This window comes from Gymnoscopelus braueri, assembly GCF_963280865.1.
Source record: "Gymnoscopelus braueri genome assembly, chromosome: 7".
Classification (NCBI taxonomy): Eukaryota; Metazoa; Chordata; class Actinopteri; order Myctophiformes; family Myctophidae; genus Gymnoscopelus; species Gymnoscopelus braueri.
This window is the reverse complement of record NC_137608.1, coordinates 44,026,935-44,045,292: the sequence shown is the minus strand read 5'-3', so window position 1 is coordinate 44,045,292 and position 18,358 is coordinate 44,026,935. Positions and strand designations below refer to the sequence as shown.

At 42.3% G+C, this 18,358-nt stretch overlaps 1 protein-coding gene across 2 annotated transcripts; it reads right to left on the bottom strand.

Annotated features, from left to right (window-relative positions):
* Positions 1–6,754: 6,754 nt before the first annotated feature.
* Positions 6,755–11,581, bottom strand: LOC308089260 (uncharacterized protein). 2 transcript variants are annotated; one of them, XM_080433883.1, is made up of 5 exons: positions 11,485–11,581; positions 10,532–10,589; positions 9,489–9,616; positions 9,246–9,333; positions 6,755–8,852 (listed from the first exon to the last, which is right to left on the bottom strand). In XM_080433883.1, the coding sequence occupies exons 3-5, from the start codon at positions 9,584–9,586 to the stop codon at positions 8,022–8,024; spliced, it is 1,017 nt and encodes a 338-aa protein (XP_080290009.1). In that variant the 5' UTR covers positions 9,587–9,616; positions 10,532–10,589; positions 11,485–11,581; the 3' UTR covers positions 6,755–8,021. The 2 variants fall into 2 exon arrangements, with proteins under 2 accessions (XP_080290009.1, XP_080290010.1); XM_080433884.1 differs by having other exon boundaries at positions 11,480–11,564.
* Between the last annotated feature and the right edge of the window lie 6,777 nt (positions 11,582–18,358).

Below are 18,358 nucleotides of genomic sequence, written 5' to 3'. Positions count from 1 at the left end.
CAGATGCTTTGTCTCTGCCTCAACTCTTCAGAAAGAAACTCACTCGCACTTTTTATAATTGTTGTATTTTCTTCTGAAAATGGGCAGGAGTGCAGCCACGAAACAGAGTTGTGGCCTTATTATCCACTCCAGACAGTGGACCTGACCTATTCATATCAATTTCCATGCCTTCTACTGTATGTCTTGTTGTGATTAAGTGGGTCAAAACCTTTGCATCTCCTTCATGTCATCTTGTAGTGTACTGTACAGCATTCAAACTGAAAGAACACTAAACTCAGCACAGCATTCTATAAGTAAGCAATGTGCAGAGGTGGAAATTAAAGGGATATATCACTTTCAAATAAAATAAACATTAAAAAAAGATATAAAAAAATAAATGAAAGAAGTAATGGAAAAATCACCCCTCACACACCCCTCAAGGACATTCTAATGCGTGAGGGGGCTGAGATTTTTCCATTACTTTTTTCGTTAATTTTTTTAATGTTTAATTTTATTTGAAAGTGAAATATCCTTTTAAGTAAGTTTATTTACTCAAGTGCTGTACTTAAGTACAATTTTGAGGTACTTTTACTTTATTGACTATGTACATTTTTCAATACTATACTCTTCTACTCCACTATATCTTTTATTAATACAAAACATTACAACAGCAAAACATGCATTAACCACTTAAGCCCTATTTTATACTTCGACTGTTCGAAAATAGCAGATCTACAAGCTCACAACGTGCTGCATCGCTGCTCGTTGTGAGCTTGTAGATCGGCTATTTTCGAAAGGTTTGGAAAACATTTGGGAAATTTTACATTCTGCAAGTACTTTTACTTTTAGTACTTTAGAATATTTTGATGTCAGTACTTTAGTACTTTTACTCAAGTCAAATTTTGAATGCAGGACTTTTCTACCACCACTGGTAGAAAACTTTTCCATTCACATCTTTCAAACTGAAAGAAGAAAAAACTAAACATGGCAGTCTATGAATCATCAATGTGTCACTATGAGTGGGCAAGACCGTGCCCCTCATGCTTGGTTAGCTTTTCACTTTCATACCCAGCAGGGCAGAAGGTTATAACCGTGGGCTGCAAATCACATTGGTGTGCATGGTCCCTCTTGCACAGAACAGCGGTTCTCAAACATTCATGACATTTCATTTCAAGGATGTATTTGGCTGCAGAACACCATCTGAAAAGATTTTGTGCCAGGGACCCACATAACAAGATTTGTATTTGTATTTCTCACATTTTAGATTTTGATGTATAGGTTAAACTAAGTGTTATGTTTTGGATGTTTTGTTATAAAAATGTTGCTGGGGACCCCGTGGAACCCTTTCAAGGACCCCTGGGTGACATCTTTGACATTCATAGAATCGTCTGTGGCAGATGTTTGGCGTTACAGTACACATCATCAACAAACCCAAAAGAGATGTGGTTAACAACTTAAAACCAATATACTAATTGTAAAAGTAGGATTCCCCAGGGCTCTATAGCCTACTTGGTCTGCTATTCCCTCTACACCAAATGTCTTTGAAAAATAGCCAATTGGCTATTTTCATACGGTTAAAGGTGCGCCTCCAGCACGAACGCAGACATAATGAGCATGGTAGTCCTTGTTTAGATGGGGATGTGGTTAAGTGCCAACCTCGATTAGGCCCTGCATGTCTCAAGGGTGACAATAAGAATGCTGCGGCACCCCCACAATGCATTGAGGCCGAGTCCAACCAACTGGATCCCTTAAGAACACCCACTCTGATCTTTAGTCCCGTAATGTAAAGTTCTTTTAAATATCTCCAATGAGTATATATTCAAAAAGTAATCCAAAAGTAATCCACAAAGTCAGAAAATCAAATGGCAATGCATTGTGTAGCCCCCACAGTCATAGTAGCCAGTACCGGCGTGCAAAAGACCTGCCAATCGGGCTCAGCCCTATTGGCATGACTGGTAACACGTCGGACTGGCGAGTGGGAGCCTCGGGTTCAATCCCAGCTCACTGCACTTCACTACAATCTGGCGTAGTCGGCAGGACGAGGAGCGTAATATCCTTGCGTGAGGGACATGAGGGATGTCGGGTACGGTGGTCCGCGGCATGAAGTGTGAAGCGCGAGGACGCGCTCCAAAGATCAGGGGGGTGATTGTAGCCCCCACAGTCATAGTAGCCAGTACCGGCGTGCAAAAGACCTGCCAATCGGGCTCAGCCCTATTGGCATGACTGGTAACACGTCGGACTGGCGAGTGGGAGCCTCGGGTTCAATCCCAGCTCACTGCACTTCACTACAATCTGGCGTAGTCGGCAGGACGAGGAGCGTAATATCCTTGCGTGAGGAACATGAGGGACGTCGTGTACGGTGGTCCGCGGCGTGAAGTGCGAAGCGCGAGGACGCGCTCCAAAAATCAGGGGGGTGATTGTAGCCCCCACAGTAATAGTAGCCAGTACGGGCGTGCAAAAGACCTGCCAATCGGGCTCAGCCCTATTGGCATGACTGGTAACACGTCGGACTGGCGAGTGGGAGCCTCGGGTTCAATCCCAGCTCACTGCACTTCACTACAATCTGGCGTAGTCGGCAGGACGAGGAGCGTAATATCCTTGCGTGAGGAACATGAGGGACGTCGTGTACGGTGGTCCGCGGCGTGAAGTGCGAAGCGCGAGGACGCGCTCCAAAGATCAGGGGGGTGATTGTAGCCCCCACAGTAATAGTAGCCAGTACAGGCGTGCAAAAGACCTGCCAATCGGGCTCAGCCCTATTGGCATGACTGGTAACACGTCGGACTGGCGAGTGGGAGCCTCGGGTTCAATCCCAGCTCACTGCACTTCACTACAATCGCATAAAAAAAGAAGACAAAATGTATTCCTCACACAAACCTTTAGGTGGCCACAGGAGGTTCCTTTGTTTGTTGTTCTGAATCAATTCAGAACCATCAGAATATTATTGTTTTCGAGCAAACTTCCCTTATTCCGGTCACAAAGTTCTTCAGCCACACTACTCAATGGTTTAAAAAGTTCTAATTTGGTTTAGTGTAGGCTTAAAAGAGTCTCTTTGACAAACCACCACACCAAACACTCTTTTCACACCTAAAATGGACGTAGCTGTTCCTGGTACCTCACTTCCTGGAACTTTCCAACCAGTGATCACTTCCTGGAACTTTTACTACATGTGCTGCTTTGTCCCCACAGCTCCCCCTATGAAATGAACCATGACAACAGAAAATGAATGGCCATATTCAGCTAAACAAAACAAAACAAATTCTGTACACTACATTTAGGTGTTAAATATTCAACCATCTTTTAATCAATATATTCCTTGTATATTCCTAGTATGTTGTGTTTCTTTTTCTTTCAATACTCATACATGGACAGGAAATATACTATTTCACACATTTAGTGTCACAGCGTGTTTTCATGCGTCTGTGTGTGTGTGTGCTTGTACAGTATTACAGTATTATACTTGTGATGGCCAAAAAGCATAGTCAAATTTGATAACTAGTCATTGTGAGAACAATGTTAGTTGTTAGTTAAGACTTCAGGTTGGGGTTGGGGATAAGCTTAGACATTATACCTGATTTACACTTAGTTGCGTGCCGGTGCTGCGCACCGTTAATAGCCGATCTACAAGCTCGTTGTGGGCTTGTAGATGTGCTATTTGTGGCTGTGTGGGTGTGTATTGATGTTTGGGGCGAGGGGGGGGGGGTTGCTTTGACACATTAACGCTTGATTAGGTTACCATATTCTCTGCGGATGCTTTTTCATCACCCCGACTTAACGTTGACATCTTCCCATAAGCTTTTCATCTGCCGCTCGTGTTTTGACAACTACATGTATGTGAGAGACTGAGGTGAATAACACGCTCTGGCAGTGAAGGAAACAGCTCACAGCACAGATACGCTTTGAAAACAAAAGAGCATGTTGGAGCTGTTCAGAACCAACTGTGGTACAGCAGTGGTGGAAAGCATCATAACGGAAACATATCATGTGGACTGTCACAATGATTTTTTTTCTTGCATGAAGGCCTGTGCCCCATATCCGTTACCGTTGTAGTGCTGCACCTTATGCATCTGCTGCAATTGTTTTATGCCTTATACCTCAGGTACATACCTGCTACTTTTTGAATGCTATATGTACAGTATATACTGTATGTACATAATCTTAGATTTTTCTTTTGACCCGTTTCCTTCCTCTGCTTTCTCCTTGCAGTTCCTTCTACATGCCTAACCTCATGTAGGCCTACATACCTGCCAAATTTCTCTTTTGGGTTTCGAGCTGAAAAGGTTTGGGAATCCCTGCCTTAGTCTGGATAATGGCAGCATTGTAGAGCTGCGTAGACAGACAAAAAAAAACTGGATGGTGCAGAAAGAAAAAAAAGACAATTAAGGTTGTCTGCTCTCCTCAGATTCACGTGGCATGGGAAGCTGCCCCGTAAGCGAAAGGTCTGCCATTGATTTCTTTCTACCCAATTACCAAGGCAAACAAAACCAATTGGCGCACAATCAACTTTTCTTTTTTTATTCATTCCGCATTGATTTGTGGACGAGACAAACAAGCATGCTCTTTTCATTTTACTGGTTTCCATTTAAGCAGAGTCCCATAGCACACTGTGTCTCAACGTGCGGTCCAAATGTACCCTTACGTGCCTGTAACTCCAGAGCGTGTACAAATGGAACAAAATGGACCCATCGCAGTTCCATTTGGTTCCATTTGAACTCTTTGCGTTACACTGACAGTGTAGATTGTGGTCCCAGAGATAAAACAAAACAAAACAACAATTGAGCAACAAAAGAGCAGTATCTAAAGCATAATATATCAAACTGGGGGTCCTTGAAAAATCCCTGAACTAAACTATACTGGAATCCCAATCTACACAGTAAAATATTCAGTGCTTATTTAACTTTTTCCGGCCACTACGTAGCCTTCAAACCTAGTCCTCTGATAAGAGCAATGGTCGAAGTATGGGCATTTGAAGTGTCAAACACTGCTATAACACTGCTGCCAAGCAGCGATGCACTTGCAGCACCCAGGTCCACTGTCATATACCTGTGTGACCTTGTGTGATGGAGGTCTATGAACAGATCCACTTCCGGGTTACACCATTGAACTCCACACCCGTCAGAGAGTGTGTGTGTGAAGTTTAAAGGCACTATGACAAACTGGACGTAGGAAGGAAATTTTTTTATGAAACTGAAGTCTGTGGGACCACCCACCAAGTTTGGAGCCTGTAGCATGCTGAGAACTGGAGTTATGGCTGTTTAAACCCCAGCCAATAGCAGAGGGGGCGAGGCTTCAGCAATTACAGCCCGCCCCGTAAGACCACTTACCAATTTTGTAAGCATTTATAGCATACTGGGAACTGGAGTTATGGCTGTTTAAAACCCAGACAATAGGAACACAGAAGGTGCGGGGCATCAGCAAATTACAGCCCGTCCCTATTGGCCGTCTAAGAGCACCCACCAAGTTTGGGGCCTTTAGCATGCTGGGAACTGGAGTTATGGCCGTTTAAAGCCCAGCCAATAGGAACACAGAGGGGCGGGGCTTAATCAATTAGTGCCTGTCCCTATTGGCCGTTTAAGAGCACCTACCAAGTTTGCGGCCATTAGCATGCTGGGAACTGGAGTTATGGCTGTTTAAACCCCAGCCAATAGGAACACAGAGGCGGCGGAACCAATAGGAACACCTAGGGGCCACTGGGGGGGCTCAGTGGCCCCTGGGAGCCACACGTGGTCCCTGGTTATGTTTGTGACATCCACCCACCGTCCGCCCGCTCGCCTTCCGTTGCCTTCCGTACGGAAGGCGAGCGAGGTCCCGCTCACCCTCTAGGCAATTTTTATATAGGATTGTAAACTCTCAGACTAACAGACCCGAAAGGGTCCATTTAGACCGATGGTGGTCTCCGGACCCGCGTCCAGAGACAACGCATCACAAAGCGACGCATTGTGAGCTTGTAGAGCTTGTAGATCTGCTATTTTCAAATTGCCAAAGTATATATATGAAGGTCTGAAGTAGTTTTGTAATCATAATCAAAATCTACAAAGTAACTAGTAACTAAAGTTTTCTCGTAATTGTAGTGGAGTAAAAAGTTCAATATTTCCCATTGAGATGTAGTGGAGTAGAAGTAAAAGTATTGAAAATCGTAAATACTCCAAATAAATAAAAATACTTCAAAATTGTACTTAAGTACATGTACTTAGTTACTTTCCACCACTGGAAACAGTAGCATTTAGCCTCATCCTGGGGTTCTCTCCCGCTTTCAGCTGCTACCCATCACCCTGTGTTGCTACCGTGGTTATATTCAGAGTATTGCTCTTTTTGTTAGCTTGTTTGCTTTTTTTTTTGTATGTTCCAATAGTGCATGGACTGGACATTCTGTTCTGTTTGTGAAGCACCCTCCACTGGAGGACAGGCTGTCAGTGTCAATGCTTCACCTTTCAAAAACAAAACAAAACAAAACAATGCCTGAATTTAAAATGAACAGGCAATATGATACAACAGTTAATCACACTAACTGATTTAATTGAATATAAAAATGATCGATTTTAACAAAATACTAGATTTTGGAGAAATCGATTTCTGTCATTAAAGGCTACAAAAAGGTTTCCAAGTATAGCAGATCTGCAAGCTCATACCGTTTTGTGAGCTTGTGGATATAGCTATTTTTGCGTGACACTGTTGTACGACAAAGTATTAGACAGGGCTTAAGTGGTTAATCAAACTAATCAATTGAGTCATTCTAAAAACTCTTTTCGAATTCTTTTCATGTCGATTCGAAAAGTAATCAATAGAATGATTACTAAGAAAATAAAAAAGTTGCAGACAAAAATATGATTCAGATTCAGATGAATGTATTTATTAAGGGCAATTCATCTGCAGCCCCAGCCAGTCCCCAACACATGACTCAAAAGACTCACAAGAAGCAAGGAAGCTTGAAAAGGCAATTAACCTCCAAAATGTTGAATGAACGTTAAGTAGAGCCATTAATAACGTGGTGATGAACTGGGGGAGAATTGTATTTTCCATCTCGATAGACTCTTAACAATGGCCTTTGGCTGGAGAGCGGCACTCGGGTGACATTACCTCTTAAAAAACTAATGGAAAACATTTTGGGGAAGTTGGCTTGAAAAGCTGCACGCTATTGACCGGTCTGGACCGACAAGGAGGCTAATCAAAGCAAGCAAGAGACACGCTTTGTGTTTGTTCACGGTGAATTGTTCTTGGGGCCCAGGTCGGTATTTGGCAGGGATGTATGTCTTCTTTTTAACAAGGCATTTACCTAGATGGACTTATTGATGACTTGTGTGTGCTATGCTGTGTATAGTTTGGGAGGGGGGTCTCTGACCATTGATCTGACTTGTATTTGTTTCATTGTTTTTAAACAATGAAACAATTTTGTAACTTTTTTAATGGTTTTGTTCTTGACTTTTATGCAATGCACTTTGAGATTTGTGTCAAATATAAAGTGTATTTTATGTATTATTATTATTATTATTATTATTATTATTATTATTATTGCGAACGCGGAAGGAGGCGTGACCAAGTGGAGCTTACTATGTAACCCTGCTCAGGTTGTGTGTCAACAGCCTGCTCTGATTACAATGCACAACAGCCTGCAACACACACACACACACACACACACACACACACACACACACACACACACACACACACAGAATTGGGCAACACATTGTATACAGTAACAGGAATATAAGGCTATTTATCAACTTTAAAAAGAGTAATAAGAGTCATTGACAGGCGTCTCATCCTACTCTTCTCCCTGTGTGATGTTTGTCTGTTTGCTGTGTTTTTATTGCTGTAATAGTTTGTCTGGTTTTTGTATTGTTTTAGTTTGTACCTTTTTGTGTCTGGTGTTTATTATGTGTACGTGTGCATGTTGGGAAGCCAGTGTATGTTTATACAATATGTGTATGATGTTCCTGATATGATCTGTCATAAAAACTAAAAACTAAAATAAAAAGAGCCTAAAATAAAATACAAACGATTGTGATATCAAATTATGATCAGGGGAGCAGAGTTTCCATCACCATTCAAGGGGCGGGGAAGAAGAATGGATAAAGTTCCTCAGTGAAGGTGCAGTCAGTGAAAGAGCAGAGAAGAACTCTGGCCTCCACATCATAAAAGGAGACCAGACCCTCCTCATAATCCACAAACACTCCCACTTTCTGGACCTTCTCATGGAGGAGGACAGGATAGTTAGCAGCAGCCCAGTACTCATTTCCTTTTGTAAAACATAGTTCGGGGGTCATTATGATGTATTCCGTCCCATTGATGGACTCACTGGCCACTCCTAGAGCCCACCAGGTCTCCTCTTTAACCTGAACCTCATAGTAAAATCTTCCTGAGGAGAAGCTTTGTTTTCCTAAGACACTTCCTAAGTCTTCGTTGTCTGGGAGATTCTTATTTATGTCTACACTCACTTGTTTTCCATCCTCAGACAGGATGAGCCAGGGATTGGCTGTATCAGGGTCCAGAGTCACATCCACATATGCATATTTCTGGATCATCTTCAACACAACATCATCCATCTTCTTCATCTCTTCATTGTGTGTCTTCTCCATCTTCTTCATCTCTTCATTGTGTGTCTTCTCCATCTTCTTCATCTCTTCATTGTGTGTCTCCAGCTCTTCACCGTGTGTTTTCTCCAGCTCCTCCATCTCTTCACTGTGTGTCTTCTCCAGCTGAGCCACAGCTGTCTTCTGACTGTATGTTTGGGATAGGATTATGGCTAGGAGGGCTACGGCTAGTAGAGTTAGGATTTGTAATAGGGTTAGGAATGGTTTAGCAGGTTCTTGGTTTGTGTTGGAAGTATTTTCTTCATCCTGTTTAGCAGGTTCTTCCTCCAGTTCTTTAATACGATCCTTTCAAATCAATGATATTATAGGTTAACATGTGATAATCATCATTTACTCTTACTTGTTACTCTTACTCAGTGATTCTCAACAAGGACCCCCAGTTGCAGTGACGTATTAGCATAGGGTTGGAGGGGATTCATTAATTCACCACAGCTTTTTGGCGAAAACAAGCTACATTCAACTGCCAATAATATGGAACAGATTATCGCGACGGCACAATTTATTTTCTCCGATTCTACAAGACTCTACTATGTCTTTTAAAGCGATCGGCGGGTGGATCATTGTGAAGAATAATATTCTATGGTTTTTCAAAGGTTAGTGTAAACGCTCGGAATCTCTGGCAAGGGCAGCTATAGACAATGTTTTAACTCTGGCGGTTAATGAGCAAAATAAAAATACCTGCTGCTCTTTGATTGTCTTCTGTAGATAAACAGAAGACTGCTCATCTTCAATCTTATTCAGAAGTAGGATTATTTCCTCTTCATTCCTGTGGAATACAGTATATCATATGTTAGTGTCATTCTACAGTGGAATACAGTACATCATATGTTAGTGTAATTCTACAGTGGAATACAGTACATCATAGTGTCATTCTACAGGTAGGTTTTTCCGCATGACATTTCATACTGTGTTCCACATTACTTCTTGATCTCATTCTCCAGATCCATGTTGGATTCCTGGGATCGTTTCAGATCCTCCTCCAGCTTTCTGTTGACTCTCTGAGCTCTCTCCAGGTCCATGTGGAGCTTCTTCTCTTGATCCAGAGAACCCTCCAAATGCACAATAATACAATTGTATTCAGTAAACATATTCAGTAAACATGAGTGTTCAAAAGATCAGATTTACTTCACATTTTCAATTAAAGTGTAGACATTTAGCAGACATTCATCCAGAGCAGGGCTACTCAACTTAAGATGGCTAAGGGGCCACTCAGCAAAATACCAAAAGTCCAAGGGGCCGCCATAAAAATTACGGTCCTATTTTGGATTTTTCGATTTTGTAACACACAATAAAATGCACATTTTGACATCATATTCAGGGGTGCACATAACTTTCCGTTTTATCAACGGGGGGGGGGGGGGTGGTTTCAGCACGGTGCCCACCGGGACAGTTTTGTCAACGGGGGGTTTTGTCAACAGTGTGTTTTGTCAACAGTGTGTCTACGTAGGTGTCTACGTAGGTGACCACCTACGTAGACACACTGTTGTGTGACAGCAGAGCCAGTAGGAGGTGACCACCTACGTAGACACACTGCGGTGTGACAGCAGAGCCAGTAGGAGGTGACCACCTACGTAGACACACTGCGGTGTGACAGCAGAGTCAGTAGGAGGTGCACCACCTATGTAGACACACTGCGGTGTGACAGCAGAGTCAGTAGGAGGTGCACCAAGTACGTAGACACACTGCGGTGTGACAGCAGAGTCAGTAGGAGGTGCACCAAGTACGTAGACACACTGCGGTGTGACAGCAGAGTCAGTAGGAGGTGCACCAAGTACGTAGACACACTGCGGTGTGACAGCAGAGTCAGAAGGAGGTGCACCACCTATGTAGACACACTGCAGTGTGACAATGGAGCTAAAAACACTACAGCGCTCAATACTCTGGTGCTGGAGAGGAGGGAATGGAGGGCAGTGATCATTTTTCATTTAATTTCTATTAAGAAAAGATGTTGTAAACTGACTCACCAGATCTGTTTGATGCTCCTGATCAGAATGATTATTGATATCCTTCTTCTGGTGGTCTCTGTAGAGGAATCGCACGCACACGCACACACACACACACACACACACACACACACACACACACACACACACACACACACACACACACACACACACACACACACACACACACACGATAGAAACTCAATCTGATTCTGAACACAACTGTACATTATACTCTATAAGCCTTCTGTATGTATATGTAACCCTAACTCTTCTTTCTATTATATCCAGTATTTAGTTTTTATCTACTATCTTGTAACTTGTAGATTGTCTATTTTCAAATGGCCGTCATTTGAAGAAAAAAAAACGGTCATTGAAGTGAAAAATCGGTCACTGAAGTGTCCTCTTTTTGGTAATTCAGAATACAAAGTAATCAAGTAAATGTACTTAGTGACAGGCTGCTTTTAGAGGCCACGCCCCCCTCCTCTCTCTCCACAGACTCACTCATGGTAGAGCAGAGACCTTTACACACACACACACACACGCACGCACACACGCACACACACGTGCGACCATTTCGATCATTGAACATGCTAAACGGGTTTATCTCCTATAGGCTACTAGGCGGGCTATGAAAACAAAATGCAATAAAATACAATGCAATGCAATGAACACGCCTTGAACTGTAACTAAACTAAGGAAATAAACGCGTCATATAACTTTAAGATAAACCTGATTAAAGCTTCTCCCAGACAGTCTGGCGCTAAACAGAAGCTCATGGTTCAACCAAAATGTCACATGGATTCTCAATGGCTGACACGATATAGCCTTCTACCCTCAAGTAGAATTGTAGACAACCACCCTAGTTCTGGAAAAAGGAAAGTGATACAATATAAAATAACCATGCTTAACTAAAGCAAAATATTGTCCAAGTACACATCTCAATAAAATACACAAGTACATACTGACCTTACCAGTTAGCCGGAAATTATATTTTCACTCCAGTCCGCCCGTCTGCGTGAGCCCGTCTGTGAGTCCGTCTGTGAGTCAACTCTATAGACACATTACAGAACAGTAAGAAACACCAACATCGTGGCACTGCCTCTTTAAACGACCTTGACTTCCTTCAGCCTGCTTTAGATATGAAGTCAGACTGGTTTAGATAATTATCTAATCTGCTTCTATCATCAGCTGTTAATCTCATACATTCTTGTATTGTTCTTTTTACTAGGTGTGTTTGTGTTCCGTCGGTAGCCTGTATCGTTGCTGCTAAAAGGATACAGACTACCATTCTTTAGGAACCTGTGTGAACTGTATTACTGTAGTCTGTACTTTTCAATAGATATGTGTTTTAATCCCATCTCTGCCTTAACTCTTTGACTGCCAGAGTATTTTCATAAAGTACTCCCCCAGTGCCAGCAATTTTCGTGTTTTTTTATTTTTATATTTTGAATTTTTCTCATGAAAATAATTTAAGGACACATAATGTAAAGACCCAGCACAAATCCGCCACTAGGGCGCAGCACATGACAGCTTTGATCATGTCGTTGGGTCTCTCTCACCCTTCTTCATAGATTAGACAAGGAAAAACATGAAAACGGATGTGACGTCCCCCCCATTGTTTTGATCGGCGAAAATTACGTTGTGATATACGACGGCGATGACTGATCGTCACCCAGACCATAGATTATAGAAGAGAAACTGTCCGTTTGTCCGTCATACCGTGTGAAAGACCGTTTATTTACCTATTTTGGACGAAAATGACTGGGGAAAAGAATCAAAAACCGGAAACGGAATCCAGGTCATGAAACCGGATGCAGATGTCCGTGAAGTAAGTGGAACTTGAGAATAACATTGAATATTAAGCAGCATAGCGCAATCAGAGATTAAACAATGAACGCGCGTCCAGCGCGTCGAGCGCGTCGACGGCCAACTGGACAAAGTAGCACTTGACGCGTTATCGCGTCGTCCGCAGTCAAAGAGTTAAAGTCATTTTATTTCCTCGTTTACATCCTGTTTGCATCGAGTGTAATGCCGGCTTTCACCTGATGCGCCCCCACCACTACCGCCCAATGAGGAATTCAGGGAACTTCTGACAGAATCAGATAGTATAGTAGCATTATATTAATGTTGAACATAGTCTATAGTATATACAATAAAAATACATCACATTGATTGATTGATTGATTGAATCCTTTATTAACAACATTATTAGATTAAGGTACAGTTACAGGTTAGTCTAAAAGGAAAACACAAAAATAATTTCACTATTTTAAAATGTTTTTAAAATAACAATAATAAAGGAATGATTTTAGACATACAAGGTTTCTACCCAACAGGGTACTTACTGCACGCACACGCACACACACACACACACACACACACACACACACACACACACACAGTACTCAGATATTTTAGTAAAAGTAGCAATACCACAATGTAAATACTCTGTTACAAGTAGAAGTTGCCAAAATTGAGTAAAATAATGTTTAATCAGAGGTTACACTGTATCCTTATTTTTATTTTAATATTTTTATATAGGGAACAATCTGGTGATTAAATGTCGACTCGTAGTAATAAAATGTATAACAAATGAGAACATTTTGTGATTGACATTGATACGTAGCTAATATATGTATGGTGTCTGTTGGTGTCTTATTAAATGAATAACATATTAGAACATTGTGTGATTTACATTGTATGAATACGTAATATATGTAACTATTAATTAACTATGTTACGTGTGACATAACTTACTATATGTATGTAAGTGTCATGTGTCATACGTTTGCAGGACTATATCAATAAAAGCCTGTTATATTGGAATGCTTTTGTTCTTCTTTCCAGAAAGCGATCTGCAGAGCGAGCAAGTAAAAACTGTATTGAGCATTTATGAATGCAGACACTTGTGTGGTGATGATCGCATCTGACTGTCGGCGGCCCCAGGGCCAAGAATCGATACCTCCCCTCGCTCGCCATGTAAATTGGCCAGGGTGTGGGAAACACCTGCTGACACGCCGCCGCACAAAAAAACAAACAGGGCCACTCCAGTAGCCCCTCATGACTAGGACTCATTAATCCCTTAGGACCGGGAACGCATCTGTGTCACTTTTTAAGATTTCTTTGGCTATTCAAAAATAGCAGATATACAAGCTCATAGCGTGGCACCGAGTGCCGCGCTATGAGCTTGTAGATCTGCTATTTTTTTGAAAAATCGTTAACATTTTTGCAAATCATTGAATATATATATTCTTTAAAGCAATTTTTTTTACCTAAAATCTTTGCTTCTGGGGGAGGGGGGGGGTCCCTGGAACACAATATTTTGAAATGGGGGTCCGCGGCCAAATACATATAATTTTGGGGGTCTTTGACATGAAAAAAGTTTGAGAACCACTGATATTATAGCAACATACGTTTAAAAAAAAAAAACTGTTAGGATTTAGAAGACATTTGTCCCCCAGAAGCAAAGATTTTAGTTAAAAATGTTTGCTTAAAAAATATATATATATATATATATATATATATTCAAAGATGTAGATGTAGATGCAGGCTTGAATAGCCAAATAAATCTAAAAATGACACAGATGCGTTCCCGGTCATAATGGGTTAAACTGCACAAGCTGTGCTCAGGGTTTGGCGCCGACCGCGGAGCGAGGTCTCGCTGGAACAATTCTGCTCGGTGGGTGGATATTGCTTGTGTGCATAAAAAGTCATCAATAAAATCCCCCCACAATCTCCCACCAGCCCCCGATCTAAGCACCGGGCTCGCCTCTTTTTTTTTATCCTCTCCTCCTAAATCGTACATTCGCTCCAGCCGCATGGCAGCGCCTCCACACATGGCTCAGGGCAGAGAACTGCTCCCCGCTCGCTGCTCTTTGGTGAGAGACGACCAGGGGTTCCATCCGGACGTAAACTTGCCTTTGGTGGACTTAAAGAGTAGAGAGGAGGATGGCGTGTGTGTGTGTGTGTGTGTGTGTGTGTGTGTGTGTGTGTGTGTGTGTGTGTGTGTGTGTGTGTGTGTGTGTGTGTGTGTGTGTGTGTGCGCGCGCATGCGTGGGCTCTTCCAGTTTATCACTCTCTAGCAGGTCTATTACTCCTTCCCTTTTGGAAGAGGAATAGGTTTGAAAGTTTCTCATTTCACCTTTCATGTCTGGGTTTAGATTATGAATTTGTCATTGAGAAACCATCATGGCTTCCTTGGACCATTTTGCAATACTGGTTATTTCATTTAACCATTTCATTATACAGTAGGAAATGTAATATTCTTACCTATTATTATTGGTATCTTTATTATTTAGGGGAATAACAACTCTCTGGGCCATGCAAGTCTGGAACAATGCAAGTTGGGAACGCTGTTCATGCAATACCCGTTGTACTTGCTGTCAAGAGTACCCATGCAGTACCCACTAACATATATGAGCGATCGACTAAATATGGAGATATGGGTATCCCTGATGTTGTCAGGGATAAACTGCTGACATCGTGTTGATAACATACGAAGCATACGAATGGAGTTCCATCGTGGCTAAGCGGCACAAATGTCAAGTGAATGAATGTTAAGCCGATCGGAGTCATGCCCGGGACACTCACACCTACAAAACAGGTTTCGTGAATTAACCCATTAAGACCGTATAGGCCGATTCTACAAATGAAGTTCTCAAACTCTCAAGATTTCTCAAACATAGCCGATATACAAGCTCACCAGCGCGGCACGAAGTGACGCGCTGTGAGCTTGTATATCTGCTATTTTTGATGCAAAAAATCTAAAATGACACTGATGCTTTCCCGGTTGTAATGGGTTAATAGATAGAGTAGTAGTAGTACTAGTATAGTAGTAGTACTTTTATTTGTATAGCACCTTTCATACAGTCAGTGTCAAAGTTCCTGACAGGATTAGAAGCGTAGCACTTTCTGATGAACAGGCCTGATATCTCCCTGTGGACCAAGGGGAGATTCCCCTTTGGATGAAGGGGAGATATATGGCTGTTTGGAGACCCTGGTTTGAGTCCAGGCGGAGGAAAACTCAGTCAAGAAACCATACTCAGAAGAGATTGACAAGAGAAACAATATAAAAAGCAATATAAATTTCACAAGAGATGAACTGATACAGCTTCACACCAGCTTACTGTACATGTTCCGTGCAACTACAGTCATTGTTGTCGGCCAGAAACCTTGTGTCTCCATATTTCAAGTTTTATGGGATTTTCTTTGTAAATTCTTGCCCTACTTTTTCATACAACGGTGCCACATAAAAGTAGTTTGGGCTTGTAGATCGGATATTTTAGCCATTCAAAAAAAATGCCACGACCATGGCTGCTCTGAAATCAACAACTGAAGAAATTCTTTGTGCCACTTATTGTGCACTGCTGGCATTAAACTTTATGTATTTATTTATCACTCCCAAAAGAAAAGTTTAGCACAGTTCCAACTGTATTTCCTTTTAAGTATTCAGCTAATTCAAAGACAATGGCTTGATAACACCGAAGCCCTAAATAATGTCTACGGTATGTTTAGACCCATTATCACATGCAAGTGTCTGGCAGCCGTTCCCACAGCTGTAGGAATAATGACTTTTGTCACAGTTTGTCGTTGTATTTAGAGTCTGAAACACCACATCCATCCCGTCCTGTGAGATACACATCAAACTGGTGTCCCCAGTGATGCAGGGGACCGCGTTCATCTCCAAAAAACCTCATCAGGAGACATGTGGTGTCTTTCTGGGCTGCATACACTTACAAAAATACATTACTTAAAGCAGTGGTTCTCAACCTGTGGGTCGGGACCCCCAGGGGGTCCCCGCATGATTGTTGCGAGGAGTTGTGAGCTTGTAGATCTGGTATTTTCACAATATGTATCTGTGGAACCAAGTCAAACAAAATATCTATATCCTTATCAGGGTGGGGGTACCCTGTTCAAATATGATTATTTTGGGGGGTCACGGCCTGAAAAGGTTGAGAACCACTGACATAAAGGAGCACTTTGCCCATTTTCATCTTACCAATTGGTCCTCACTAATGCTCATCATAATCTAATCTACTCACTCTGTGTCTCAAACTATGGACAGTTCAGAAACCTGACTACCAATGACATCATCGATTCCAAGATAATTGAAACGGCAGCTTTCTCTCAGTGGAACGCTGGCACGCCGAAATAAAAGCCATTGTTTTTGCATCAATAAAAAATGTAATAAAACTTTTGAAAGCTTGTTTGTAATGACCAAACCTGCCTACCGATGATGTCATTGGTAGGCAGGTTTCTGAACTGCCCAGAGCCATCCTCTGAGACACAGAGTGAGTAGACAGACATTGTGAGGACCAATTAAGCCCTTTAAAAAAAATGTAAGCAGAAAATCTACAAGCTCACAATGCAACATTTCAGATTTTTGTTGTTGTTGTTTCTTTTCTTTTTTCTATTTTATTTTTCTGAAAATCTTTTGAGAACGTTTTGTGAGGGGGGGGGGGGGGGGGGGGGGGAGTAGGTAAGGTTAAAATAAAAAGGGGATACTTACTTACAACCCCATAAAAACGGGTCAAACTACCGCTAATGGGTTGCAACCCTATGTTTGGGAAACACTTGCTGTAAGAGATTCACTCATATTCTTCCATTTTCCAAATGCATATTGTCATCCTCATATTGAAAGAGTGAGCATGGTTGAGCCATGCAAGCTTATTAGATCCTTTGCACAGCAATCTGTTGGTTGAGGTGGAGAAAGGCAGGCCGATGTATATGAAGAGATAATTTGCGACACATCTGGTTTCATCCATGACAGGAAGAGTCACACAATGATCACGATGTGAATTATTCAGAGAAGAGAGAGAGGATGAGGATCCAAGAGGACCGTTTAGTTTGTATTCTGTTGCTTGCCTGTTGCAATGCCTTAGCTGTATTCATCTCCTTTCAGGAATATCAGCGATGAAACATGATGTTTCAGTGCTGTGACACATTTTTAAGTTCCATTCAGAGTGGCACTGTAGCCACTCGAGACAACACTCGAGACGTCTCTGGCCAGACCACATAAAACCAATGTGGGGTCTTTGTTGTCTCAAGGTCAGCATATCTGCAGAGGTTTTCAATCACACCGGAGAACTATTGTGTATTCATCCTACTTGTACTGTATTTTCTTTTCTTCTTTTGCACTCGCGGCGCTATTTTTCTTTTCTTGTCGTACAGCACAGCAGCATGTCACGGAAGCTGTGGGTGAATATCTTTGTTCGGTTGTTTTTTTTCTTGTTCTCAAAAGACACTGCACATCTTCATCTCCCTCAACGCGCTCTCTCTCTCTCTCTCTCTCCTGCAGGGGTGGCTGGAAGCAAACAACCTTCATGTCGACTTTGGAGCCCAGCTGGGGGAAAAATAACCCAAAACCCTGAGATCACCATTCTGCCACTGATAAGATTTTTCTCTCCGATAAGACGAGGATGTCTGCTGACTACCGAGCCATCTCGACTCCCCCGCTCCCTCCCTCCCTCCCCCCTTAACCGCAACAGATTTGTGCTTCTTCTGCAACCTATCCAAAGGCATCTCAATTTCCTGAATATTCTTTTCAGCAGGGGTCAAGGAGAGGAGAGGAGAGGAGAGGCGAGGCGAGGCGAGGCGAGGACGATCTGTCATGCATGGTGAGAAAGATGGACTGTATATGACTAGCCTCATAGTCATCTCTGTGCAGTTGTTCAGAAGGAAAGGAACATGTCATGCTAGGGGTCCTCGGGTCTCCGGCTCAGCAAGACGGATTAGGTTTGGCCTTGTGGGAGGCAGGCGGGGCAAATGGAACATGCTGCCTACGTACTACATATCTCCCTCAAACCGCTGCCTTCGTCTCTCAAGTGAGACAGCTACAGAGTGGCT

What these genes read in the sequence shown, in the direction of transcription:
- LOC308089260 (XM_080433883.1), bottom strand. Translation starts at nt 9,586, where the DNA reads ATGGACCTGGAGAGAGCTCAGAGAGTCAACAGAAAGCTGGAGGAGGAT. An exon ending in CTGGAGAATGAGATCAAGAA is followed by an intron (nt 9,334 to 9,488) that starts GTAATGTGGAAC and finishes TGTATTCCACAG; the next exon opens with GAATGAAGAGGAAATAATCC. An exon ending in AGACAATCAAAGAGCAGCAG is followed by an intron (nt 8,853 to 9,245) that starts GTATTTTTATTT and finishes TTGATTTGAAAG; the next exon opens with GATCGTATTAAAGAACTGGA.